Consider the following 23,246-nt stretch of genomic DNA (forward strand, 5'->3'; position numbering starts at 1 on the left):
TCCCAAAGTGCTTTCGTGTAATTCACATCTTCAGGGGTGAGTACAGACTAAGGAGAAGTACAAAACAAGGTGTATATATACAGAGGAGGGTGAGATCATGTCCACAATGGTCAGGTATTAGGTAATGACCCTACTAATCTTTAAATAGCACCGACCGTTGCGGCTTCGAAACACGAGGATCCATATATATATTTCGAAGCCAGATTTGGTAAAACGTTACTCTGACCACCTACATGATACGGGTAGTCCCCATTAGAGGTTCACGGTGCCATAAGCTCGTTGAACAGGCTTTGTGTGAAATAAAACAAAGTCTAGGACTGCTTTTAGTATCCTGGTGGTCCAGCGGTTAGTGTTCCCCGGTCACAGTCATAGGCTTGTGGGCCGTGGGTTCGAATCCTGGGGGGTTGAGGTGTTGATTGTATATATATATATATATAATTGTATTTCTTAACTTCTGACTGGCCATAAACGATCATGATCATCATAATTGAGTGACCTGTGCCAGGGTGGGCTAATCCTCGTACAAAAAAAAATAAAATAAAAGGTATACAGGGTTTCCATAAGTGATTACCCTAAAAACAGTATGCTTTCATGTTTTAATGACGAATCTTGCGTCCGTTTTCTTTTTACAGGTGATCTTGTACATACATAGAGTTTCTGTGCTGGTGTGTTTCGTCTACCGCAGTCGCCGCTAGGAGCGCTGTAGTAGCTGTTCAGTTAAGATGGCGTCTGTGACAGAGAAGGTGCAACAATGTGTTGTGTGGCATGCAGAAACAAAATTTCCTGTCAGTGTTCAGCGAATGTTCAGAACAAGGTATGGAAAAAAACACCTGATGTGAAGTTAATTAAGTCGTGGATGACAAAATTCTTGGAAACAGGAAACGTGGAAAAAGGGAAGAGCAGTGGTAAACCATCAGCTGCCGATGGGACGGTGGAAAACATTCAAACTGCTTTCACAAAGTCACCAGGGAAATCGGTGAGACAAGCTTCACGCCGACTACAGATACCGAAGTCAACGGTGCACAAGGTGTTAGACAATCGTTTGAAGTTACACACCTACAAGGTACAGATTGTTCAACAACTGAAGCCTGATGACCGTCCAAAACGTGAATAATTCGTTCATGACATTTTGAACCGCATTGACGAGGACGATGACTTCCTGTTACGTGTCTGCTTTTCAAAAGAGACTACGTTTCCTGTTAGTGGTACAGTCAACAGACACAATGTGCGTATTTGGGGATCGGAAAACCCACATGTCGTAAGAGAGCATATTGGTTACAGTCAGAAGACCAATGTCTGGAGTGGCCTAATGCATGACCAGGTAATTGGTGCTCTCTTCTTCGCTGAGAACATTGTTTCCGCAAATGTGTACCTGGATATGCTCATCAATTACGCCATCCCCCAGCTGCAGGACAGGCAGCCAACTGTCATCACCCAACAAGATGGGGCACCCCCTCATGGGTACATGTTGTTCGTGAAACATCTCGACGCAACATTTCCAAATCGATAGATTGGCAGGAATGGGCCAATCCCATGGCCCCCAAGATCACCAGACATTACCCAGCTGGAATTTTTTTTTCTGTGGTCATGTTAATATTTTGGATTATGCGCCATTGTTCCAGATATCAGGACATTGCGAGAACGCATTACGGATGCAATTGCAACAGTTAACCCACAAATGTTGGAAAATGTGTGAGTGTGAATGCCGTGTAGACATCTTACGTCCCTCTAGCGGTGCACATGTGAAAGTTTATTAAGTTCATTAATTATGAATCAAAACTTTGTATGTTTATCTACTTATGATTAAATCTGTTTTTTATTACGAATGTTAATTTAAAAGCCATTGCTTGCTTTAATCAGGGCAATCATATATATATATATATATATATATATATATATATATATATATATATATATATATATATATATTTCATTAGCCCAATAAACATGCGGACTTCTACACACAATCAACACCTCAACCCGCCAGGATTCGAACCCACGGCCCACGAGCCCATGACTGTGACCGGGGAACGCTAACCACTGGACCACCAGGATATTTTTATAAAAGCAGTTCTAGACTCTGTTATATTTCACACAAAGCCTGTTCAACGAGCTTATGGCGCCGTGAACCTCTAATGGGGACCACCCATATCACGTAGGTGGTCAGAGTAACGTTTTACCAAATCCGGCTTCGAAACACGAGGATCCATATATATTTCATTAGCCCAATAAACACGCGAAGTTCTACATACAATCATGTAGATCCACAATGGAAACGTGGATAAGATCAATCTTGATAAAATCACACAGGGAAAAGGGAAACAATGGAGCACCTTAGCTTTCGTCTTTATTCAAGACATCTTCAGAGGCAACTGAATTACAAAGACTGAGAGAGAGCTTATGTACACAGGGTGACCTTACAAAACATGAGGTCAGGTAAAAAATCATTACAGCCACTAATCCACACACCAACCACCACAGCCCTTTTAAAACAACGATCAACAAACAATGAAGGGTACCCAAGTTTTTGTACAATGGACTGAATGTGTTGTAGTTCTTCTTCAATAAATTCAGGGTCACAAATACGCAAACATCTCAAAAACGTAGCAGAAAAAAAAATTACATTTTGGTAGTCTCATGGTGACTCGATAAAAAATGTATGAAACTGTCTACCTGTGTAGGCTTTCTGTACACCTTAAATTTATAGTTATGACCATTTCTCATGATAAGCATATCAAGAAATGCTGGGTCACTGTTTCTAGGCCAAAGACAAAGAACATCATCTACATATCTATGCCATGGGGGAATAAAGTCACCTATGTTGGGTAGTAATCTAGCCTCAAAAAACTTCATATAAATACAGGCTAAAGGAGCAGAAAGACAATTACCCATGCTCATGCTAAATATTTGCTTGTAAAACTTTCCATTTCCTCTAAAAACATTGTCAGTAACGCATAACTCTATCAATTTGAGAAAAGTATCATGTTCAATAGTTAAATCTAACAGAGGCAACTTATCTTTAAGGCATGAAAGTAGGTCATTCACTGGTACTCTAGTGAAAAGTGAATTTATATCAAAACTTATTAATTCACATGGTTCATTGTGTTTCTTGAGTTTATCAATTAAACCACTGCTGTTGTGTATATGTGAATTAGATATTTGGCCTGTAAGAGGGGAAAGCATCCTGACCAACCACTTGGATAATTTGTACGTAACAGAACCCACAGAACTCACTATAGGACGTAATGGATTTTTGTTTTTAAACGGCTAAACAATCCTTTTATTCTACTCACACTAGGCAACTCCCTACAGTTAAGAATATTTTGACTCTACCTTATCCCAATGAATTTGTCCCGTTAGTTCAGTCCCTTAAATTATTAATCATTAATGTTGTTTTTAAGTATGACTCAACTATAACTAATATATTAATCAAGAATAGCACAACCTTGAATGTAAATGGAAGTGTTTACTGCATTCTATGTAGCAATTGTATTGGAAATTATGTAGGTCAGACTGGGAAGCATTGCAATTCAGAATTAAACAGCACAAGTACAATATTAGAACTGCATCTGAAAGCAGTACCTGACCTAGCTTGGAGAAGGACTTTCCCCTAAGTGCTCGCGTTAGTGACCAAAGAAAGTGGCCGCCTTGGATCGTTGTGTTTTCGGGGAAGAGGAGCGGGGTGTGAGGAAGACGACCTCCTGGCCACTCTGTTGAGTCAGCTGGAGCAGTTGAGGAGTGAGATTGACGCTCTAAAGGGGGAAAACGAAGCCCTCAGGACTGAACTCCTTCAGGTATGTGTCCTGCCTAGCAGGACACCTGCGAAGGAGGAGCAGGCGTGGAGAGTGGTTGTCTCCAAGGGGACTATGGTCAGACTCAGGAAAGCTGACCAGGGTGTGGAGACCAGTAACCCCTACCAGGTGTTGGAGGAAGCTGGCAAGGAAGAGAAGACGAAGGACGAGGAAGAGAAGAGGCAGGACGGTGTGGTGCAAAGAGAGGAAAGGGCAGTTGTACAAACCCTGCCCAGTGGTAAGGTCGTTGTAGTTGGGGACAGCCAGGTGAGGTTTTTAGATAGGACTTTGTGCAAGAGATAGGAAACGTAGGACTAGGGTGTGTTTTCCTCGGGCTGGGATAGGGCATGTAGCTGAGAGGATAGATAGGGTTTTGTCAGGGGAGGGTACGAAGCCAGTAGTGTGTCTTAGTGTAGGATGTAACGACATAGGAAAGGTTAGGAGTGAGGAACGTTTCAAGAGGGATAGGGAGGCGCTGGGGAAGATTAGAGATAGGGTAGGGATCCCGATAGTATGTGGTGTCTTGCCTATAAGAGGGGTTGGTCCTGAATGGCTGTCCAGGGCAATTGCTATAAATTGCCGACTGGAAAAACATTGTGCAAGCAATGGTTGGGCATTCATTGATAACTGGCAACGATTCTATGGCAACGACTACCTGTGCAGTCGTGACGGAGTACACTTGTCTCGTGCGGGGGTAAAGACGTTGTCTGCATCCCTGGAGCATGAAATTGTCACTCCAAAGAGGGGGGGAGGGGGTTTCGCCAGTAGAGAGAGGTCGGGGAAAGTGGGAATCAAAAAACAAGCAGGTCCTGGGAAGTAAAATTGGTTACTCAGGACAAGGGGTAAAACAGGACCAGCGAAGGGTAGGCTTAAATGTATACTATACAAACAGTAGGAGCGTTAGAAATAAAATAGACTTGCTGAGAGCGGTTGTATGTACCGAGAATGTAGACGTCATAGCAATCACCGAAACTTGGATGAATCTGGCGTGCAAAATTATTTATCAGAGTACCACATAGAAGGGTACAACCTTTTTCACAAGGACAGGGAAGGTAGGAAGGGGGGAGGGGTCGCACTCTTCGTCAAGGTTACTTTAAAATGTTGCATTAATAATTCAATAGAGGGTGAAATAGGAACCGAGTCTGTATGGGCAGAAATCACGGAAGGAAGAGAAAAACTAATTATGGGAGTGATTTACAGGCCCCCAAGTCTTGGGAAAGAAGCACCTCAGCCCATATGGCAGGAAATGAGTAGGGCAGCAAAATATAACAACCTGTGCATTATGGGGGATTTCAACTTCAGAAATATTGACTATGAATCTGAAGACTTTCTAGACGCAGTACAGGACAATTTTTTAAAACACCTAATTACAGAACCTAATAGAGGTGACAATATATTAGGCCTAGTAATAACAAATAAAGAAAATATTATCAGAGATATCACAGTAGGGGAAGAACTAGATAACAGAGACCACAGAGAAATCAGGCTCACCCTAAATTGGGAAACGAAAAACAATGACAATATGGTCAGAATCCCAAACTTTCGGTTGGCGGATTATCAGGGGTTAAGAAGGTACCTAGGTGAGGTCACCTGGGAACAGTCAGGTCAGTCCCCAGTAGGAAGGGGTGAGGTCATAGATGACACAACAATTGATCATGACTATAATATATCCACTAGTATACTACATAAAGCACAAGAACAAAATATACCACACAGAAAAATTAGGTGAAATAAGAATGAACCAAGGTGGGTGACCAGAAAACTTAAACATGACATGGGAATAAAGAAAGGAATATATAACAAATTAAAGGGAGGGGAGGAGCAGCTCAGAATTAGGTATAATGAACTATCTAGGAATGTTAAGTAAAATGTAAGGAAAGCAAAGAGAGACTATGAAATCAGAATTGCAAGAGAATCCAAGGCGAATCCCAAGGGATGTTTCCACTTATATAGAACAAAGGTCAAGGAAAAAGTTGGGCCCTTAAAGTCAGGGAGGGGGAAGTGATCAATAGCAGTGAAGAAATAAGAAAAGCATTGAACAGCTACTTCTTATCAGTTTTCACAGAAGAAATTCGCGGGGAAATTCCAGAGGTGGAATTGATATTTAGAGGAAAGGAAGAAGATAAATTAAAGAATAACACTATCAGGAAAGAAGATGTTCATAAGAGGATAAATACACTAAAGAAGACAAAATCCCGAGGGCCGGATGAAATATTCCCTCGAGTCTTGAAAGAGTATGAGAAACATATTAGCGGACCCCTCGTAAATTTATTTACAAAATCATTAGACACTGGAGTTGTGCCAGACTTGTGGAAAAAGGCAAATGTAGTACCCATATTCAAAAAAGGAGACAGAGCATCAGAGTCAAATTACCGGCCGATCAGTTTGACGTCAGTAGTGGGGAAATTTCTTCAATCAATTATAGCAGATAGCATCCGATCGCATTTAGAGAAAAGTAAATTAATCTACGACTCTCAACATGGGTTTACAAAGGGAAAATCTTGTCTAACAAATCTGCTGACGTTTTTTAGGAAAGTCTTCGAGGTAGTAGATAATGACGAAAATTACGATGTTATTTACTTAGACTTTAGCAAAGCATTTGACAGAGTACCTCATCAGAGACTTCTGAGAAAAGTTAAGGCTCATGGTATCGAGGGGAAAGTTTTAAATTGGATAAAATCATGGCTCACCGATAGAATGCAGAGGGTCAGCATAGATGGTGTTAAATCTGAGTGGGGCTGTGTAACCAGTGGGGTTCCCCAGGGGTCAGTACTAGGCCCACTCTTGTTCATAATCTACATAAACGATCTAGATACTGGGAGCACCAGTGACATAAGCAAGTTTGCGGATGACACCAAAATAGGGCAGCAGATTAATTCAGGACAGGATGCAAATTCACTACAGGAGGATTGTCATGGTTTTAGTATGAATCGGTGGTAGTATGAGTGGATTATATTATATAAAGATAATAATATGTCGTATTTCTTATTTCTTACCGTAGAGTTCGATACCTTCACACTGGTTACTTACAGGAGATTATGGCGTATCTACGTAGAAGTTCACTCCACCACTCGACATTCCATGATTTATACTTGATAAATGATGATTTAATGAATTCATTTAAGTTTCAACATCCATCTAAGTTACTGGTTATACTTTGTCATAACCAATCAGTCATTACCTTTAGTAATAATAAGATCGGATCACAGATACGGGCAGATAATTGCACTTACATTTATTTGTCAAGCTTCCATACAATGATTTACAATTTGCATGGATATATGATTCGCTCACGTTCACACTGTAATAAAATTAATCTTCTAAAACAGGGAATTTCCAACTTGGGGACACATGTGATTACTCTACTGTGGGTATGACTTAACAGAGTCTAATTCTTCAAGTGATACATATACTGTCAGCCTGGATTGCTTTTGTTACAACCAGGCTTCATCACAAGAACTTCTTTCCACGGCCATAACAACAAAAAGTACTCTTGGGTTACCACAAATAGTCTTGCGTCACTGACAATCACTGTAGACGGTTATCGCGGCAAGGAGAACTGGTAAGCGTGACTTGAATTAACCATTTAGGTGCAATAGACCAGCCTGGATTGCGTTTGTCGCAACCAGGCTTCCACACGTGATATTTCCACGGGGATAACAAACCTAGGTTAACACACTTAGTCTCGTGTCGATCACGGTCACTGTAGACAGGTGTCGTGCAGGAGAATTCTGTATGCGTGAATTAATTAACCATTTACTGTAGGTTTGATAGGCCAGCCTGGATTGCTCTTGTCGCAACCAGGCATCCACACGTGATATTTCCACGGGGATAACAACCTAGGTTAACACACTTAGTCAAGTGTCGACGACGGTTCACAGGACGGAGCCGCAGTGGAGGACTCTGTGTGGTGTGGTGTCTCGTCCCCTTTCAGGAGGGAGAGGATGGAGACGACGTCTTAACTAACCCATGGCTCAGGGGATACTCCTTAAAATGAGGTTTTTGGGTGTGAAGCGATGAACAATACAACATTGTTTCACTGCCCACCCCCCTAAAGGCTGGCTAACATACACTAATTGAAAAATACATGTCCCAGTTATGCCTCGCCGGGCGTCTTATCTCTGGTAAAACAAACTTTGGAGTTGGTTGCGTGGGTAAGCCTAACGCAACCCATGACAAGGATTTAAATAAACTGCAGGGGTGGTCTGAAAAATGGCAAATGAAATTCAACACCAGCAAGTGCAGCGTACATATTATTGGAAGAACAAATACTGTCAATGTATACAGCCTTAACAACATCAACCTAGAGAAGTCGACTTGTGAAAGAGACTTAGGGGTACTTGTAAGCCCGGACCTACGGCCTAGAAAACAGTGCGTTAATGTTCGAAATAAGGCAAACAGAGTATTGGGTTTTATATCTAGAAGTGTAAGTAATAAGAGTGCAGAGGTCTTATTGCAACTATATTTTGCGCTAGTCAGGCCGCACCTCGATTATGCGGTTCAGTTCTGGTGCCCTTATTATACAATGGATATCAATTCACTGGAGTCGGTGCAGCGAAGAAGGACGAAAATGATTCCGGGACTTGGAAACCTTCCATATCAAGATAGGTTAAAGAAACTAAACTTGCATTCCCTAGAAAGACGAAGAGTGCGAGGAGAAGTGATAGAAGTATTTAAGTGGGTGAAAGGAATCAATAAAAGGGATATCGATAAAGTTCTTATAATATCCGAGCAGGATTTAAGTTGGATAAGTTTAGGTTTAGGAGGGAGATAGGAAGGAACTGGCTCACAAATAGGGTGGTGGACGAGTGGAATAAGCTTCGCAACTTTATAGTAAGTGCTAGAACGCTGGAATGTTTCAAAAGGAGGCTAGATAGATTCATGGATGATAGAGAGTGGTAGTAACTCTCGACAGGAGCTGCCATGCAAAGGCCAACAGGCCTATTGCAGACTCCTTATTTTCTTATGTTCTTATGTTCCTAAATCATCATGTGTCACAGAAAGACTTCTGGTTGAAGCAAATTTGATTAGAGAATTGAATTCTATAAACCTTAGTGATGGTCAGTACAAAACTGATAATATGTTACACAAATTTATTTGTCAGTGGCCAAGGTTAAAAATGCTTTGAAAGTATTCGAGGTAGATGATTAGTGGGTCTCATATTTGTTACCTGACTTGACATGACTAGTTATGTCGCCCGTTCTTATAAGCTCTGACCTCACTCAGTTGTGCTCTGACCTCACTTGGGGAAAGGTCACGGCAGGGTTAGCTCCTGAGGGATAATTATCAGATATGGCCAGCGCTATGTGTGGTCTGGGGTCTGCGAGTTTGTTGGCCAAGCTGGAATGGGCCATGGAAGAATTGGAGAGGGCCAAGGAAGAAATAGAAAGGGCCACGTTGGAGAACCTGAAATTAAAAGAAGAGATGGCGAGATTGAAGGGGAGGCGGGACAGGGAAAGCCAGTGTCTGACGAAAATTCAAGAAAACCAGTGTCTGACGACAATTCAAGCGAGTGGAAGGTTGTAAGGAAAGGGAAGACCAAACTGGTGATGAAGAAACACACCAAGGTTACGTCAACAACGACATCAACAGCTAAGTGTACCAACTCGTTCAGTCAATTAATAGACGAATTGGACGTTACTACAGTTCTTATGTACTGGGATAATGCCTCCTCAATATTACCTTGTAATTTAATTGACAGTAGGAACATTATAGAATCTATTCTCATTAAACATATCGAAGCAGTAAACATGAATTTGAGTAATGGTATCTATAAACTGGACAATTTTGTAATTTAGAAGATTTGTAACCTGGTGAGAAGGTTGGGTCACCTTACCCTCTGACCTGGCTACCGACCGCTGCGGTGGTTATTAAAGATAAGTAGGGTCATTACCTAATACCTGACCATCGTGGACCTGATCTCACCCTCCTCTGTAGATATATATATATATATATATATATATATATATATATATATATATATATATATATATATATATATATATATATATATATATATATATATATATATATATATATATACACCTTGTTTTGTAGTTCTCCTTAGTCTGTATTGACCCCAGAAGATGTGAATTACACGAAAGCGCTTGGGAACTTCGTGTTTTCTTCTTTCCTTGTGGTTATCAGCATATACCTAGATCATGCGCACCTACAGAGAGAGAGAGAGAGAGAGAGAGAGAGAGAGAGAGAGAGGCGGAAAAGGGAAACAATGGAGCACCTTAGCTTTCGTCTTTGTTCAAGATATATATATATATATATATATATATATATATATATATATATATATATATATATATATATATATATATATATATATATATATATATATATATATATATATATATATATATATATATATATATATATAAGCAATTACTCTGAAGAGTACGGGTGATAAAGGCAAACTCGGCACGCACTTTCAAATACTTTGTGAGAGTCTCGTAGCCATCCTTCCACTGGTCCCATTGGTCAAAGCCCCAGTCGGTGAAGTGATCGGCATCCCGGGCGGAGATGTCAAGCCAGGTGTCTGTGCCTTCGTCCTTGTTCAAGTACTGCCAAAAAAGGTGGAGGACACCACATTAAGTGCCAGTGTACAGTACATAACCGAAGTGGGTGTGTGGGCCAGTGTACGTGGTCATGTCTGCAATGTAAAGTGGGTGAGGTACTTGTGATCATGTATGTGACAGTGTTGAGTGTGTGTTTGTGCTTTTGTATCATGTAATGCACATTATTGTTACACACAGAAGCACACACACACACATACACACCATGGCTTACAGACTACTTTAGTGATCGACGCCAAGCCATACGCTTCCGAGGGGCTGTCTCCACTTTTCTGTCACTCACCTGTGGCGTCCTTCAAGTCACCAAGATGGAACCGCTCCACTTCCTCATGCTTATCAATGATGCTCTAAAAGGAACCTCTGCTCGCTGGAAATATGTCGACGACTCCTCCATTGGGATTTCCTCCGACCTTGTCCCACCTCCCTCCATTTCTTTGGGCCCCAACATTCCCGGATGTGGCCTCCACTAAGCTCCTCGGCATCATTATAGATAACAAACTAAATTGGAAAACGCACGTCAGTGCAACTGTCAAATCATCCAGTTTTCATCTCCACCGCCTCCGTCGACTCAAGTCTCTCGGAGTTCCTGCGCCCGAGCTCCTCTTGATTTGCTGTCTGTAGCTAAGGATGAGGGGCTATTGTTTTTTGCTGGGTGGGAGTGTGGGGGAAACTTTAGGAATCTTTCTGGCGGTGGGTCAATAAATGATGCATTTTATGTGTAGATTTCGGGAATTATCTTGATTTTGAGATTGAAGATGTCCTACCTACATATTCTGACTTCTCAGCAGCTCCAGCTGGTACAAAATGTGCCAGCTGTGGTTGACTTTGATGTTGTATCAGTTAGCCAAGTACACCCCCACTATGAACTCCACTATTAGCTTGAGATTCTTCTTGTGCTTCCCCTTCAGTCCATGGTTAGACACCCACAGTCTGCACATCCTCAGTGCAGTTGTCAGCCACCTGCTATGACAGACTGTTGCTGAGTGTGGGGCCATCCAAGCTGATGATGAGGTGTCCCAGGCTCAACTCCCCAGTATGAAGGTCACATACTAATCAGTCTCGCCTCCTGCCCAGCTTGACCTTCACATAGTGCATTGCTCCTCCCTCTCACCCAGTGTTTACATTAGTGGAGTCCCCTCCCTCCGCCAGTCCACCAGATTGTCTGCAATAACACCTGCATGCATTCTCTCCTCTGTCGCCTCCTCAGGAACAAAATGCCGCAGGTATCTCCCTCCTGGCTCACTGCATACAGAGTAATGCAAGATTAAAGCGATCTCTGTTGCTTGACAAACGCACAAATGCTGTAGAAATGATCTAGCTACCTAAACACATACTACAGTGCATCAATGCGAAATCTTCAAAGCCAAATAGATATAGCTAAATAATATCCAATCTTGAAATTAAAGACATTTCTGAGCTTCTTGCACTTAAGTCTTCAGAATTATTACCTGCCATTTTCCTAAAAAATAATTAATGAAAATTAACACACTCTACAGTAGTGGGAGGGGAGAGGGGGGCTAGAAGTACTTTAGAGGTATTTGAGGGAGGGAGTTAGGAGAAGGTAAATGAGGGGGAAGTTTGATGGAAAGTAGGAGAGTAAAAGTATCCGGACTCAAGTAGATATGCTGCATTAAAAAATTCTTTGTTGCTCTTTTATACAACTAATTTAAGTTCTAGCTCTCAGGCCTTTGGTTTTTTTTCTCGTTCATGTTTGTCATTGCAGTAGCCAGTATATCAAGGAAGAGGTGACGATCTCTGGCCAGGTTCTTTATGGAGCTTTATGGAAGGGTTTGAAGAGGCTAAGGATAGTTTCCGTTAGTTACTCTCTCTTTTTTTATTTATTTTTTATAAATTGAAGCTTTAGTTTATAATAAAAAAAGGTTTTAGGAAGAAAGTGGTGTATGATCCAACTTGCTACTTTGGTTCGCGAGGAGGTGGTCCTATCTTTTTATATTTTAATTGAAGAGTGTGATGTTTTGTGTTGTCAGTGTTTTAATTGGCTATTCATTCTATGCCATTTTTTTGTTTTATTTTGTTATTGAATTGCGTTGAGGTTATTAGTTGTATCTTGGTATTGGTGCTGGGCTGTTTAGTCTTGTTCTACTCTATCTGAACCATGAATGTTCTCTCACTCTTCTTTCGATTTCTTTATCGAACCAGTGAGCTACAGCTTCTAACTCTCACTCCTCTACTGGCCCCCACGTTCTTTTAGCTTTGTCGTATATGTCTACATTTACTGCCTCGATGTTGGTTCTCCTGTGCAGTTCTTCGTTTGTTATTCTTTGTTCATATCTGATGTCATATATAAATCGTAGACATTTATTTGTTTTGGATCGTTGCCGTCTTTTGGAATGAAGATTATTTTAGCGCATTTGAGGGCATCGGGGAAGTAACCGGCTGATAGGGCTGAGTTGTATATATTTAGCAGTGCTTGTATTGGTCTGTTAGGTAGGTTTAATAGCATATTTTTCGAGTTATGTCACTTATTCCAGGCGATTTTTCTTTAAATTTCCGTAATCTGTGTAGTAGTTCATCGTGTCCTATGAATCTATTGGGTTTTAGTCAATCTGGATTCCTTGTATGTTAAGGCGGCAGTGTATTGTTTCACTCTCAGCCAGTCTTTAATGGTTTCTTCGTCACAGCTTTCATTTTCTTCTTCTGATATTCTGAATCTATTTTTCCATTCTCTACGAAAGGCCTCTTCTTTTATCCTGCTCTGTATAAAGTTCTTCTCCGTTTTGGTCTTTTATGTAGTTTACTGTTTGTGTTTGGTGCCAAGTAATATGTTAATATTTGCCACAATGTTTTTGTGTCCTTTGATGTATCTATGTTTGATATTAGACAGTTTCATTTTTCGTTGTTAATTATAATTGTTTCTTCTTGGAGGTCATGCTGAATTTCCCTTACGTTTCGGAGTAGTTCTCTAGTGGGTCCTGCTTGTTCTATATATGTCCTTGTATTACTGTATTGTACTTGTAGACTCTTTAATACTCCAGTGGGGTTATTACTTGGAAGGGTTCTGTATGTCATTACTGGGGTTGTTTGGTTGATCGCTTGCTTTATAGCTTTGTGTAGCTTATCTATTTCCTCGTCGATTTCTTCAAGTGTTGCTTGTTTTATATTCAGTAGAGGGTAATTTTCCAGTAGTTCTTTGTATTTAATCCAATCTGTTTGCTCATCTGGAGTCTTGTAGTAGAGCGGATAATGGAAAAATCGTGCAACTGGTGATACAAGCATGAAATTGGGCATGCTTATACCCTAGGGGCTACTTGTCAAATCTGCTTGATTGGCCATTTGGAAATCCAAGATGGCGGCCATTTTTCATGATGGCTGCCAAATTGACCTTTGAAAGATTTTTTTTTATAGAAATTGATGTAGTTGTTGGTCAATCTAAATGATCTTAGTGTCGATATGTATGTTTTCAAGCATGCTCAGACGATTTTTTTTTCTATTTCTCATACTCTCAGATATATATTTGTCTTATTTATGACTGGTTTTATGTACTGGTTTTATGTTTTTTCCAACTAGGTGAGGGTAGCATGCAGAGGGTCTCTGCATGTGAGACAGTGATTGTCGGGCACTACCAGGGCACACTGGTGACATCACTGCTGTGCAACCCAACATGGGATTCAGTGTCAGCTAAGAAAAAGCATGTCATACTGCAACGGCTTAGTGTCCCAAATGCCACTTAACCAACCCCAAATTACTTAAGCAGCCGCACCTGAATTGACAGGATGTGCCAGCGTGGGAGAGCCGAGCCAAGGATAACGGGGTTTTAGTTATCTGGATGGTGTACAGATTGCACGGGACTAATGACACTGGATGAACGATCGGACCAGGTGTAGGGCAAAAGGCATGAACCTAGTTGTATCCCATACAAGAAAGTGCTCATCAGGGTGGTAAAAGGATAAACCCTCGGCCCTGAAGATAAAAAATAGTTATGGACACAAAATCTACCAACAAATCATTCCTCACTGACTGGGCAAAGTGTTGTCTTTGTCAACAGGATAAGAAGGAAGATCTTAAGTCTCCACATGCAAATCCTGCCCAAAAAGGAGATGGCGGTTACAAGAGCTTGGCAAGGAATATTCCTCTATTTCATTCAATCACTGCACTGCCAATCAAGCTTGACCCTGCAAGACTTGTTGAAGATGATGGGATAGAGGAGACCTAGAGGAGAAACAAGGCACAGTATCATGAGAGTTGCAGACTTTTTGTTCAACAACACAAAGTTAAATAGAGCTCAGAAAAGGCGAACCTCTGCAGTTGCTACAGAGGAGAGCAGCAGTAGCAAGATACCACGAATGGTCAGAGACCCCAAAGCAACAGAATGCTTTTTATGTATGGAAGAAGCTTCAGGAGATGACATAAGACATGCAATGACAATGAAACTTAATAAAAGATTGAATGATTGTGCGAAGACACTTAGCGATGGAAAACTCCTTGCCAAACTAAGTGCAGGAGATGTTGTGGCACAAGAACTGAAGTATCACCCTCGCTGCCTGGCAGACCTGTGCAACCGAGAAAGAACACACCGAAATGCTCATGAGCAAGAAGAAGCACAAGAGCTTCATCCGAACAAGGACGCATACCCAACTGCTTTCTCTGAACTGGTCACTTACATCACTCAGATGAAAGCTTCTAGTGAAGGTACTGTACCACCCATTTTCAGACTTGCTGACCTGGTCGCACTCTACAGACAGAGACTTGAGCAGCTGGGTGTTGGATCGCCCGATGTTAATGCTACTCGACTGAAGGACCAGCTGCTTTTTCACATCCCCCAAGAAAAACAGATCCTCCTTCTTCAAACATGACCACGTTGTTGGCAGTTCCAAAGAGAAGGTACTGAAAGATGACTGTCAGCTGTTCTCGTGACTCTTCATCTCCAGTCAGAACAGACAGTATGACTTACAAGAATTCTTCAAGCATGAGAACCAGCCAGCTCCTGCCTCCCTCAGTGACAATGGCAGAAGTCACAGTTGGCTGAAATTCTTCAAACACAAGTAAATGCTACAGAGAGAGAACCACATGGAGATGCTATCATCATAGATGGCTCAGCACTGATTAATCCCTGCCTCCACGCACCTCAAAAACTTTTGATGTCTATACCAGAGAAGACATCCTGCCCAAAGTGGAATTCTATGGTACCAAATACAATAGTGTGGATGTAGTGCTTGATGTGTACAAAAAGTCAAGTCTGAATTTGAAGCCAGGTCGAAACGAGGACAGGGGACCAGGAGAAGAGTTACAGGAACCAGTAAGACTCCCAAAAACTGGAGAAGCTTTCTGCGAGATGACAAAAACAAGACAGAACTATTCCAATTTCTCGCGGAGAAAATGTGTGAAGCACAGACGAGAAGCACGGTGGTTGTGACAAAGGGAGAAGTCCCTAGAAGATTTGGCTCCATGCTGTCATGACTAAGAAGACACACGTATTTGTGCATGCTAGGGATGCAGCAATGGAAGGTAGCAAGTCCCTCATCATCAAAGCCTATGACACTGACGTCGTCGTCATAGCAGTATTTGCACTGCCATCACTACAGGAGCTTGGTCTTGATGACATGTGGATTGCCTTTGGCCAAGGAGCCAGTCATCGATGGATTCCAGTTCATGATGTAGTTTCTGCGATAGGGCCTAAGAAAGCAAGTGGGATCTTATACTGCATGCTTTCACTGGCTGTGACGTTGTGTCTGGCTTCCGTGGGAAAGGAAAGAAATCTGCATGGCAGACATGGAATGTCTGTGATGAAGTTTCAGAAACATTCACCAAACTCAGCCAATGTCCAACAACAGTTGATGATGTTGACCTGCAGAAGCTGGAAAGATTTGTTGTCCTCATGTACGACAGATCTAGTGCAGCCACTGGTGTAGATGAGGCAAGACTAAATCTCTTTTCCCGCAAGCAGAGACCATATGACTCCATTCCACCAACCCAGGCAGCCCTCAAGGAACATGCAAAGCGGGCTGCCTACCAGGCTGGTATCATCTGGGGCCAGGCAACAATCTCCAATCCAGAAACTAGCATTCCTGTCAACTGGGGATGGACGCAGAAGGGAGAGGCATGGCAGATACGTTGGACGACTCTTCCCCCGATTGCGACATGCTGTCATGAGCTGACCAAATGTTCCTTTAAGAAAGACTGCAACCAGAGATGCAAATGCTTTCTTTCTGGACTTTCCTGCACAGCACTTTGCAGCTGCATATGTGAACAGCAGTAAATGCACAAAGATGTACTGTCAGGAAAAGTCACAGGAACCAGTGCTAATAGTGAGTACTTTTTTTTAGTAAGTTCTTTTTTGTTATATTTTTTTACTAAAAGTGTTATTTTATGCGAATAAAAATGTTACAGTGGACTTAAAACTTTAAAAAAAATCATCTGAGCATGCTTCAAAACATACAAATCGACACCAAGATCACTCAGATTGACCAACTACATCAATTTCTATAAGAAAAATCAACTTTTGAAGGTCAATATGGCGGCCATCTTGAAAAATAGCCGCCATCTTGGATTTTAAAATGGCCAATTAGGCAGACTTGACTAGTAGCCATTAGAGAATAACCATGCCAAATTTGGTGTTTGTATCACCATTTGCATGATTCTCTTGAAAAATTGCATTTAGCTGCCCCACTATTGGTGGGATTCAGTTTCAATTGTTTATTCCTTGATAGAGGAAGCGGGATCCTAGTGCTGTCACTAGGTACCCCTGTACAATAACACCAGAAGCATCTGGCAAGTGTGACAATTATATACAGTATAAATATTATAAAGGGGCTTACTAAAGCCTAAGGAAGGAAGGATATTCCTTTAACACATAATCAATGTTATTTACATAATATCTGGCCAGTATGGGGAGGATCATCATGTCTCCGTCAGGGGGTCGTGGTTGGTGGTATTTTTATTTGTAATGGGCTAATTGAGATTGTAAATATTATCGCGATGTGATCACTTGGGGTAATGGGGCCTTGCTCTATGTGGTAGTATAGGAATGCTTTGTTGTTACACAGGATTTTGTCGAATGTTGAGACGCTGTTTCGTCCCCTCCATGTGGTAAAGTACGGACCCAGGTGTAGTAGTCTTCCGGTGTTTATTATTCTTTCTAGTGTTGTACCTATGTTGTTATTGTTGTCATTGTTAAATATGCGATGTTTAACATTAAAATCTCCCAGAATGTACATTGGGATATTATAGTTGGTTAGTTTAAGAAGGTCTTCGATAGGGAGGAATGGTCTTTGGGGGTAGGTAAGTTGTTGCAATTACTCTTTCGCCCTGAGTTGTCTGTAGCTTGATTGCAATAAATTCACTGTTAAAGTTGTCTATTATTATAAATTTGATTTTTTTTTTCACCACTACTGCCACTCCTCCGTCATGTTTTTGCCCGCTTTTGTTCGATTGGTGAGTCATAGTTGAGTATTTTGTTTTGTCAGGTTCGCCATGTGCACTTATTAGGCTCATGTCCGAACTGATTTCGTTGTATATGTTGCAAATTGACATTTTACACGTATTCCCGCCATGGACATTGTGCTGCAGGATCTTGAGTGTTTTCAATTGAAGATGATCCATTATTTCTTTTTCTTTGTTGGTTGTAGTTGCGGCGGTGATCTCGTTTCGCGAAGTTCCGACATTTTCTTATGTAATTCTGCTGGTGAGATTACAAAGAGGTCTTTTAAGCCAAATTTTATTTTGTCTTTCTTGATCATTATCCATACGGTGTTTTGATCATACCGTTCATCGGCGTACAGCCAGACAATATCATTTGATGTAACTAAGTTCTCGATGAGTTTTCATTATTTTTTTTTTTGTGCGGTGGGAATGGTATGTTTGATAGAACTTAAGTCCTATATCTGTTGCGTCTCCAGGTATTTGGGGGGTGTTGTTTCGTAGTGATCTTCCTCCTTTTTCTTGGTCATTGTTTCCAGCGCCTTGTGGTATTCTTGGGTCTCTTGGCTTCTCGTTTATTTCTCCTGGTTGTATAGCTTTTTCAGGTTCGGTATTGGGGGTTGCTGGTGTTTCTGTTGTTTCTTTGGGGACGTTTAATCTTCGCCTAAAGTGCTGGTGGCGTGTAGGAGATTTGCTGATTTTTGTGTTTGTTGGGCAGTTCACTCGTGGCATGTTGTTTATTTACAGAATTTTATTTAGTTCACCGGCATAGGAACCTGGGGCTATAATGTTATGGAGGTGAGCATGTAGCATGCTCACCATTACCTTGAAGTGATCTGTTTCACTGAGGTTTATCACCGTGCCAATGGTTGACTTTGTTGCCTCCTTTACCACCCTCTTTGCTATTTCTACATACGTATGTTGATCTTTTTAACGGAACAGGACATGGCCATGGTTGGATGGATGTGGTATACATCTCCGTTCCTTTTGCAGTTTACACATCCTTTGTTGGTGTTACTACACAGGGTATAAACACGCCCTTCCTCTGCGCAGTTGGAATAGTATTTTTTATCCTTCACTGGACAGTCCTTTGCAGAATGTTCTTCAAATTTGTAACACGTGAAGTATGTCGGGAGGCTTGTGAATTTTTCCCTCTTTATTTGGGGATACTGACATGCTGCATGCTTGGAAGCCCCTTTTGGAGAACCCTGTCTGCCGTGGCCATTTCTTCGAAGCAGATCTTTAATACATGAGTGTAGTCTTTTATCTTATTTACCTCTTCAACCTTAAGTCCTTCATTTCTGTTCTCTATATCTGTCTTCAAGAATTCTGCCGTTTCCCCTCCTACTTGAGAATCAAGTTTCCTTACGAAAACTGTTCTCCTGGCTTTAAGCACACTAAGTCCACTCCTGGCAAAAATTTGTTTTGATTTTGTGGTAAGCAGTTTGTCTGCATCGTTTTCATTTGCGAGAAATAACTTTAAATCCATTATTCTGGTTAAACACCCTACTGAAGGGCACACCTAGCTCAACAGATACTAGGGTAATCACACTTGATCTATCAACGGTTTATTTTTGTCTTTTACTTGTATTCTTAGGTTAACTGCCATTTTTACATGTAAAAGGTTATTGGAGACCCTTCTGCGTTTTACCAAAGACAACCTCCGCGCAATGGAGTGACTGCACAATCACAGTCGTCACTATGGACTCGGCCTTTTTGTCCCCGACCCCCAATGAACACACACAATCCCACTCAGCTGTGATGTGTGTGCCACTGGAGGGGCTCTGGCACGAATGCTTAGAAAAAAAATGTAGGTGCCTCGGCCAGGGTAAGTAATAAGAAATCTTAGGGAGAAAAAAAAAATCCAACCACGTCAGGAAGGCCAAGAAACAGCTGCCCTCCAGCAGGAGTGTAGGTCACTCACACTGCCTGTATGGAGAACAGCTGCTGTTGAGAATCCTAAGCGTTGGTGAGGATGTCTACAGTACACTCTAGTCTTGAGTTGTGTGGAGGCGTTAATCATGGACGGTCGAAGTTGTTCGCTCAATTAAGCCGGTTCTAAGAGTTGTTGTGGTTGGGGAGGTCGAGGTACGGTCTGGGTCAAGTTGTCATTGACTGTTCAGGGAAGGTGCGTTCCTGCTCCTGCCAGCCACCAATTGAATATTGTCATCAGGAGCATTGGCTGTTGCTGCTACTGCTGTCCGGCAAATATCCATACCGAGCACCTCAGTTTTTACTCAATATGCATACTTCCCAAGCTCACCTATGCCTCCCCTGCCTGGTCTTCCTCCCTAAATGCCACACAACGGAAACACCTACAGTAAAACAAGTACAAAAGAGGGCATGCGAGATTATTCTCTCCCCCTCCTACTCCACGTATCAAGAAGCTTTAATCATCACCACGACCTCGTCTGCAGATTTGGTGAGAAGCTTCTGCACCATCCTTGACACCGGCTCCTACTTCCACCTAAGATCCCTCGTCCACGAATTGCTGTTCGACACCACAACCGCATCCAGCCCATACGAGCACGTACTGATCGCTATAAGAACAGCCCAGTCCCAACTATTGCAAAAAATATCAACAACTCGTAGCCAACCAATGAATTCACTCCCAGTCAATCTTACATTTTTGCAGTCACTATATTGAAATGCTCTGAAGTATATCTTTCTTCCCACCGAGTTATTATTTATCATATTTGTATCGCAAATGTTAATTGTATATTATTTGTCAATCAAGTGACCCATTCCCCAATTATGTAACTGTATATTTTCAGCCTTCCTGCTGCCATGCTCTTTCAATAACCTGTTAATTATTATTATTATTATTATTATTATTATTATTATTATTATTATTATTACTATTATTTTTATTATTATTATTATTATTATTATTATTACACATAACTTACTACTATTATCCTGTCACTTGGAATCGAGTATGACGATCATCCAACTATGATATAATGATAGGAGATATTAGGGATGTCACCTTCATGGTGAGTTCGGAGGTGACGAAAAAGGCCGATACAAGACCGGCAGTGCCGTCCACATATGTTGCATGTGTGGCGGGCTACTTCTAGTGCGAGAGGGGCGGCGGCAGCGTCTTTCCGGCGTTGGCGCTTGTCTGCCTCGGTATGCTCTCTGGCTAACTCGAAAAAATTGACACCTTCTCGTGTGGTGCTCCTCCAAGCGTTACGGAGTGGAGTGAACGTCTCCCAGGTGAGGGGGTCGATTTGGCACTTTCTTAGGTTTGTCATAAGACTAACTAAATACCTTTTCAGTTGCTAGCCAGCGTTACGTTTATTATTCGTTAGGTGACTGTAAAGTAGCTGCTTTGGCAGTCTACTGTCGTCCATGCGGGTAACATGGCCAGTTCAGTGTACTTGTTCATGGATAATGGTAGCCTCGATGCTCCTACAGTTGGTGTCAGCGAGAATACTGGCATTTGTTCTCTCGTCTTCTCAGCAAACTCGAAGGATGGAGCGTAGACTACGTTGGTGAAAGTTTTCAAGTGCCTTGAGGTGCCTCCTGTAGGTGATCCATGTCTTGTTGCCACATAGCAGGGTGGGGAGGACCACTGCTCGATATACGTGCAACTTTGTAGAAAATTTCAGCTCAACACAGCTGAAGAAACGGGTACGGAGTCTGCCAAACGCTTGAGATGCACATCTGATCCGATGTTGAATCTCTTCATCGATGCCCGTAGTGGCACACACACACACACACACACACACACACAGAGAGAAGTACCAAACCAGCCACACGTGACCTTTGATTCAAATATACTACATGCACTGCCACGTTAAGTGATCAAAGAAAGTTCTCATACTAAACACCCCAAGATATCTCAATATAAGCGAAGACCACGTTAAAGTATCCCGGTCCAAGCATGCTCACACTCGAGCGATATCCAACCTACTTCGTACTATAAGAAGTAATAAAGACAAACTCACCTGGTGAAGGTAGTGGTGCCAGGCGTCTTTCTCATACTGCCGGGTGCGTGAGGAATCATACCATTGGTTGAACCTGAAATATACACAACTCTGAGTCACTATACCATATCGCTCAATAACTGATCAACTGGTTACATTATCTCATTATAATAGCCATTGCTTCATCAAAATATTCATACACTCAATAAGATATTATCTGATTAACTACTCATCAATTTATCATGGCCGCTTTATTCTCTACTTGTTTAGTTTTATATTACTAAACTCAATTTGGTGAACATTCGGTAGAGAACATGATCGGAAGGTCTCAATTTCCTTCTGCTATATACATTTTCTAACTCATCTTCCCCTACTATCTCTTCTCTAATATACTGTATATTCCTTCTACCTCTTACGTTTTTTTAAACGTTTGCCTTCAACGTTTTCTAGTATATTTTCCAACTACCTTTTATGATTTTAACACACTAACACATTTTCCTTGTACCTATTGAATGTTTTATTAGAAATTTCCGTCAAACTTTTCCCCCCACTTCCTACGTATTCTAGCTTCCTTGCCCCACCCTCCAGATAATTCAGGTTTACTTGTCTTCATGGCACTGGCCGTATCCCATGTCCTTGTTATAAAGGTAATAGGGTTCCAGGGCTTTGCGTGAGTCACACTTCCACAGTATTTCCTTGGCCAGGTCGAAGCCTCGTTCATCAGCGTTGGCTCCGTTCTGACGCTTGATCCACACCTCTGTTATAAGGATCACAATGTAAATAAGTGGACTATATGAAGATTAGGCATCCCACTTCATTTCACCTTAGATTAACCATCCTATAGCTAATATTGAATTTTGTAATTTAAAGTGACTTGTAATAATATTTCTCAATGAATGTTTTGAAATTGACTGAATCTGTTGCTGTATGCTGAGATGTTTCTCATAATGCTTTGAATCTGAAATTTCTGTTCGAATTTCTTGCTTTTTAGTGATTGGATTATATTTGGATTTTCTCTTTTCCTTGTAGTGATATATCTGAATGTTTAAAATTTGATCTCCTCAGACCTGTGCTTATAGTCAATGATTTCCATTACACCTTGAGTGTGTGGGTGTCTTACCCCAGTCGTTGTCGCCGAGTTTGGGGGCGAGGGCATTTTGTTCTTTGGCTAGATGGAAGAGGAAGTTGCCTTTACCTCCATGTATCCACTCCGCCCCGTCCTCCGTCAACACCTCCCCAGAGTTCAGTTCTGAAACACAGCACACACACACACATATATATTTCATTAGCCCAATAAAGCACGCGGTCTTCTACATATAATCAACACCTCACCCCGCCAGGTTTCGAACCCACCATCATATAATTGTGACCGGGGAACGCTACCTCTGGGCCACCAGGAGGCTAAAAGCAGTCCTAGACTCTGGTATATTTCACACAAAGCCTGTTCAACGAGCTTATGGGTCCGTGAACCTCTAATGGGGACCACCCGTGCCGCTTAGGTGATCAGAGCAACGTTTTACCAAATCCGGCTTCGAAGCACGAGGATCCATATATATATTTCA

The 23,246-nt window shown here is 41.6% G+C and overlaps 1 protein-coding gene across 1 annotated transcript in view; it reads right to left on the reverse strand.

The window, feature by feature from the left end:
• The window catches only part of LOC121870796, a 95,440-nt gene that overhangs the window by 52,414 nt on the left and 19,780 nt on the right, over positions 1 to 23,246 (reverse strand). Inside the window, exons 4-7 of the mRNA XM_042372751.1 lie at positions 22,805 to 22,933; positions 22,288 to 22,441; positions 21,706 to 21,778; positions 10,189 to 10,363 (exon numbers count right to left, since the gene is read on the reverse strand). Coding sequence (XP_042228685.1) covers positions 10,189 to 10,363; positions 21,706 to 21,778; positions 22,288 to 22,441; positions 22,805 to 22,933 — 531 coding nt within the window. The remainder of the gene's footprint in view (positions 1 to 10,188; positions 10,364 to 21,705; positions 21,779 to 22,287; positions 22,442 to 22,804; positions 22,934 to 23,246) is intronic.

The sequence above is a fragment of the Homarus americanus genome, unplaced genomic scaffold (genome assembly GCF_018991925.1).
Source record: "Homarus americanus isolate GMGI-L3 unplaced genomic scaffold, GMGI_Hamer_2.0 scaffold32583, whole genome shotgun sequence".
Classification (NCBI taxonomy): Eukaryota; Metazoa; Arthropoda; class Malacostraca; order Decapoda; family Nephropidae; genus Homarus; species Homarus americanus.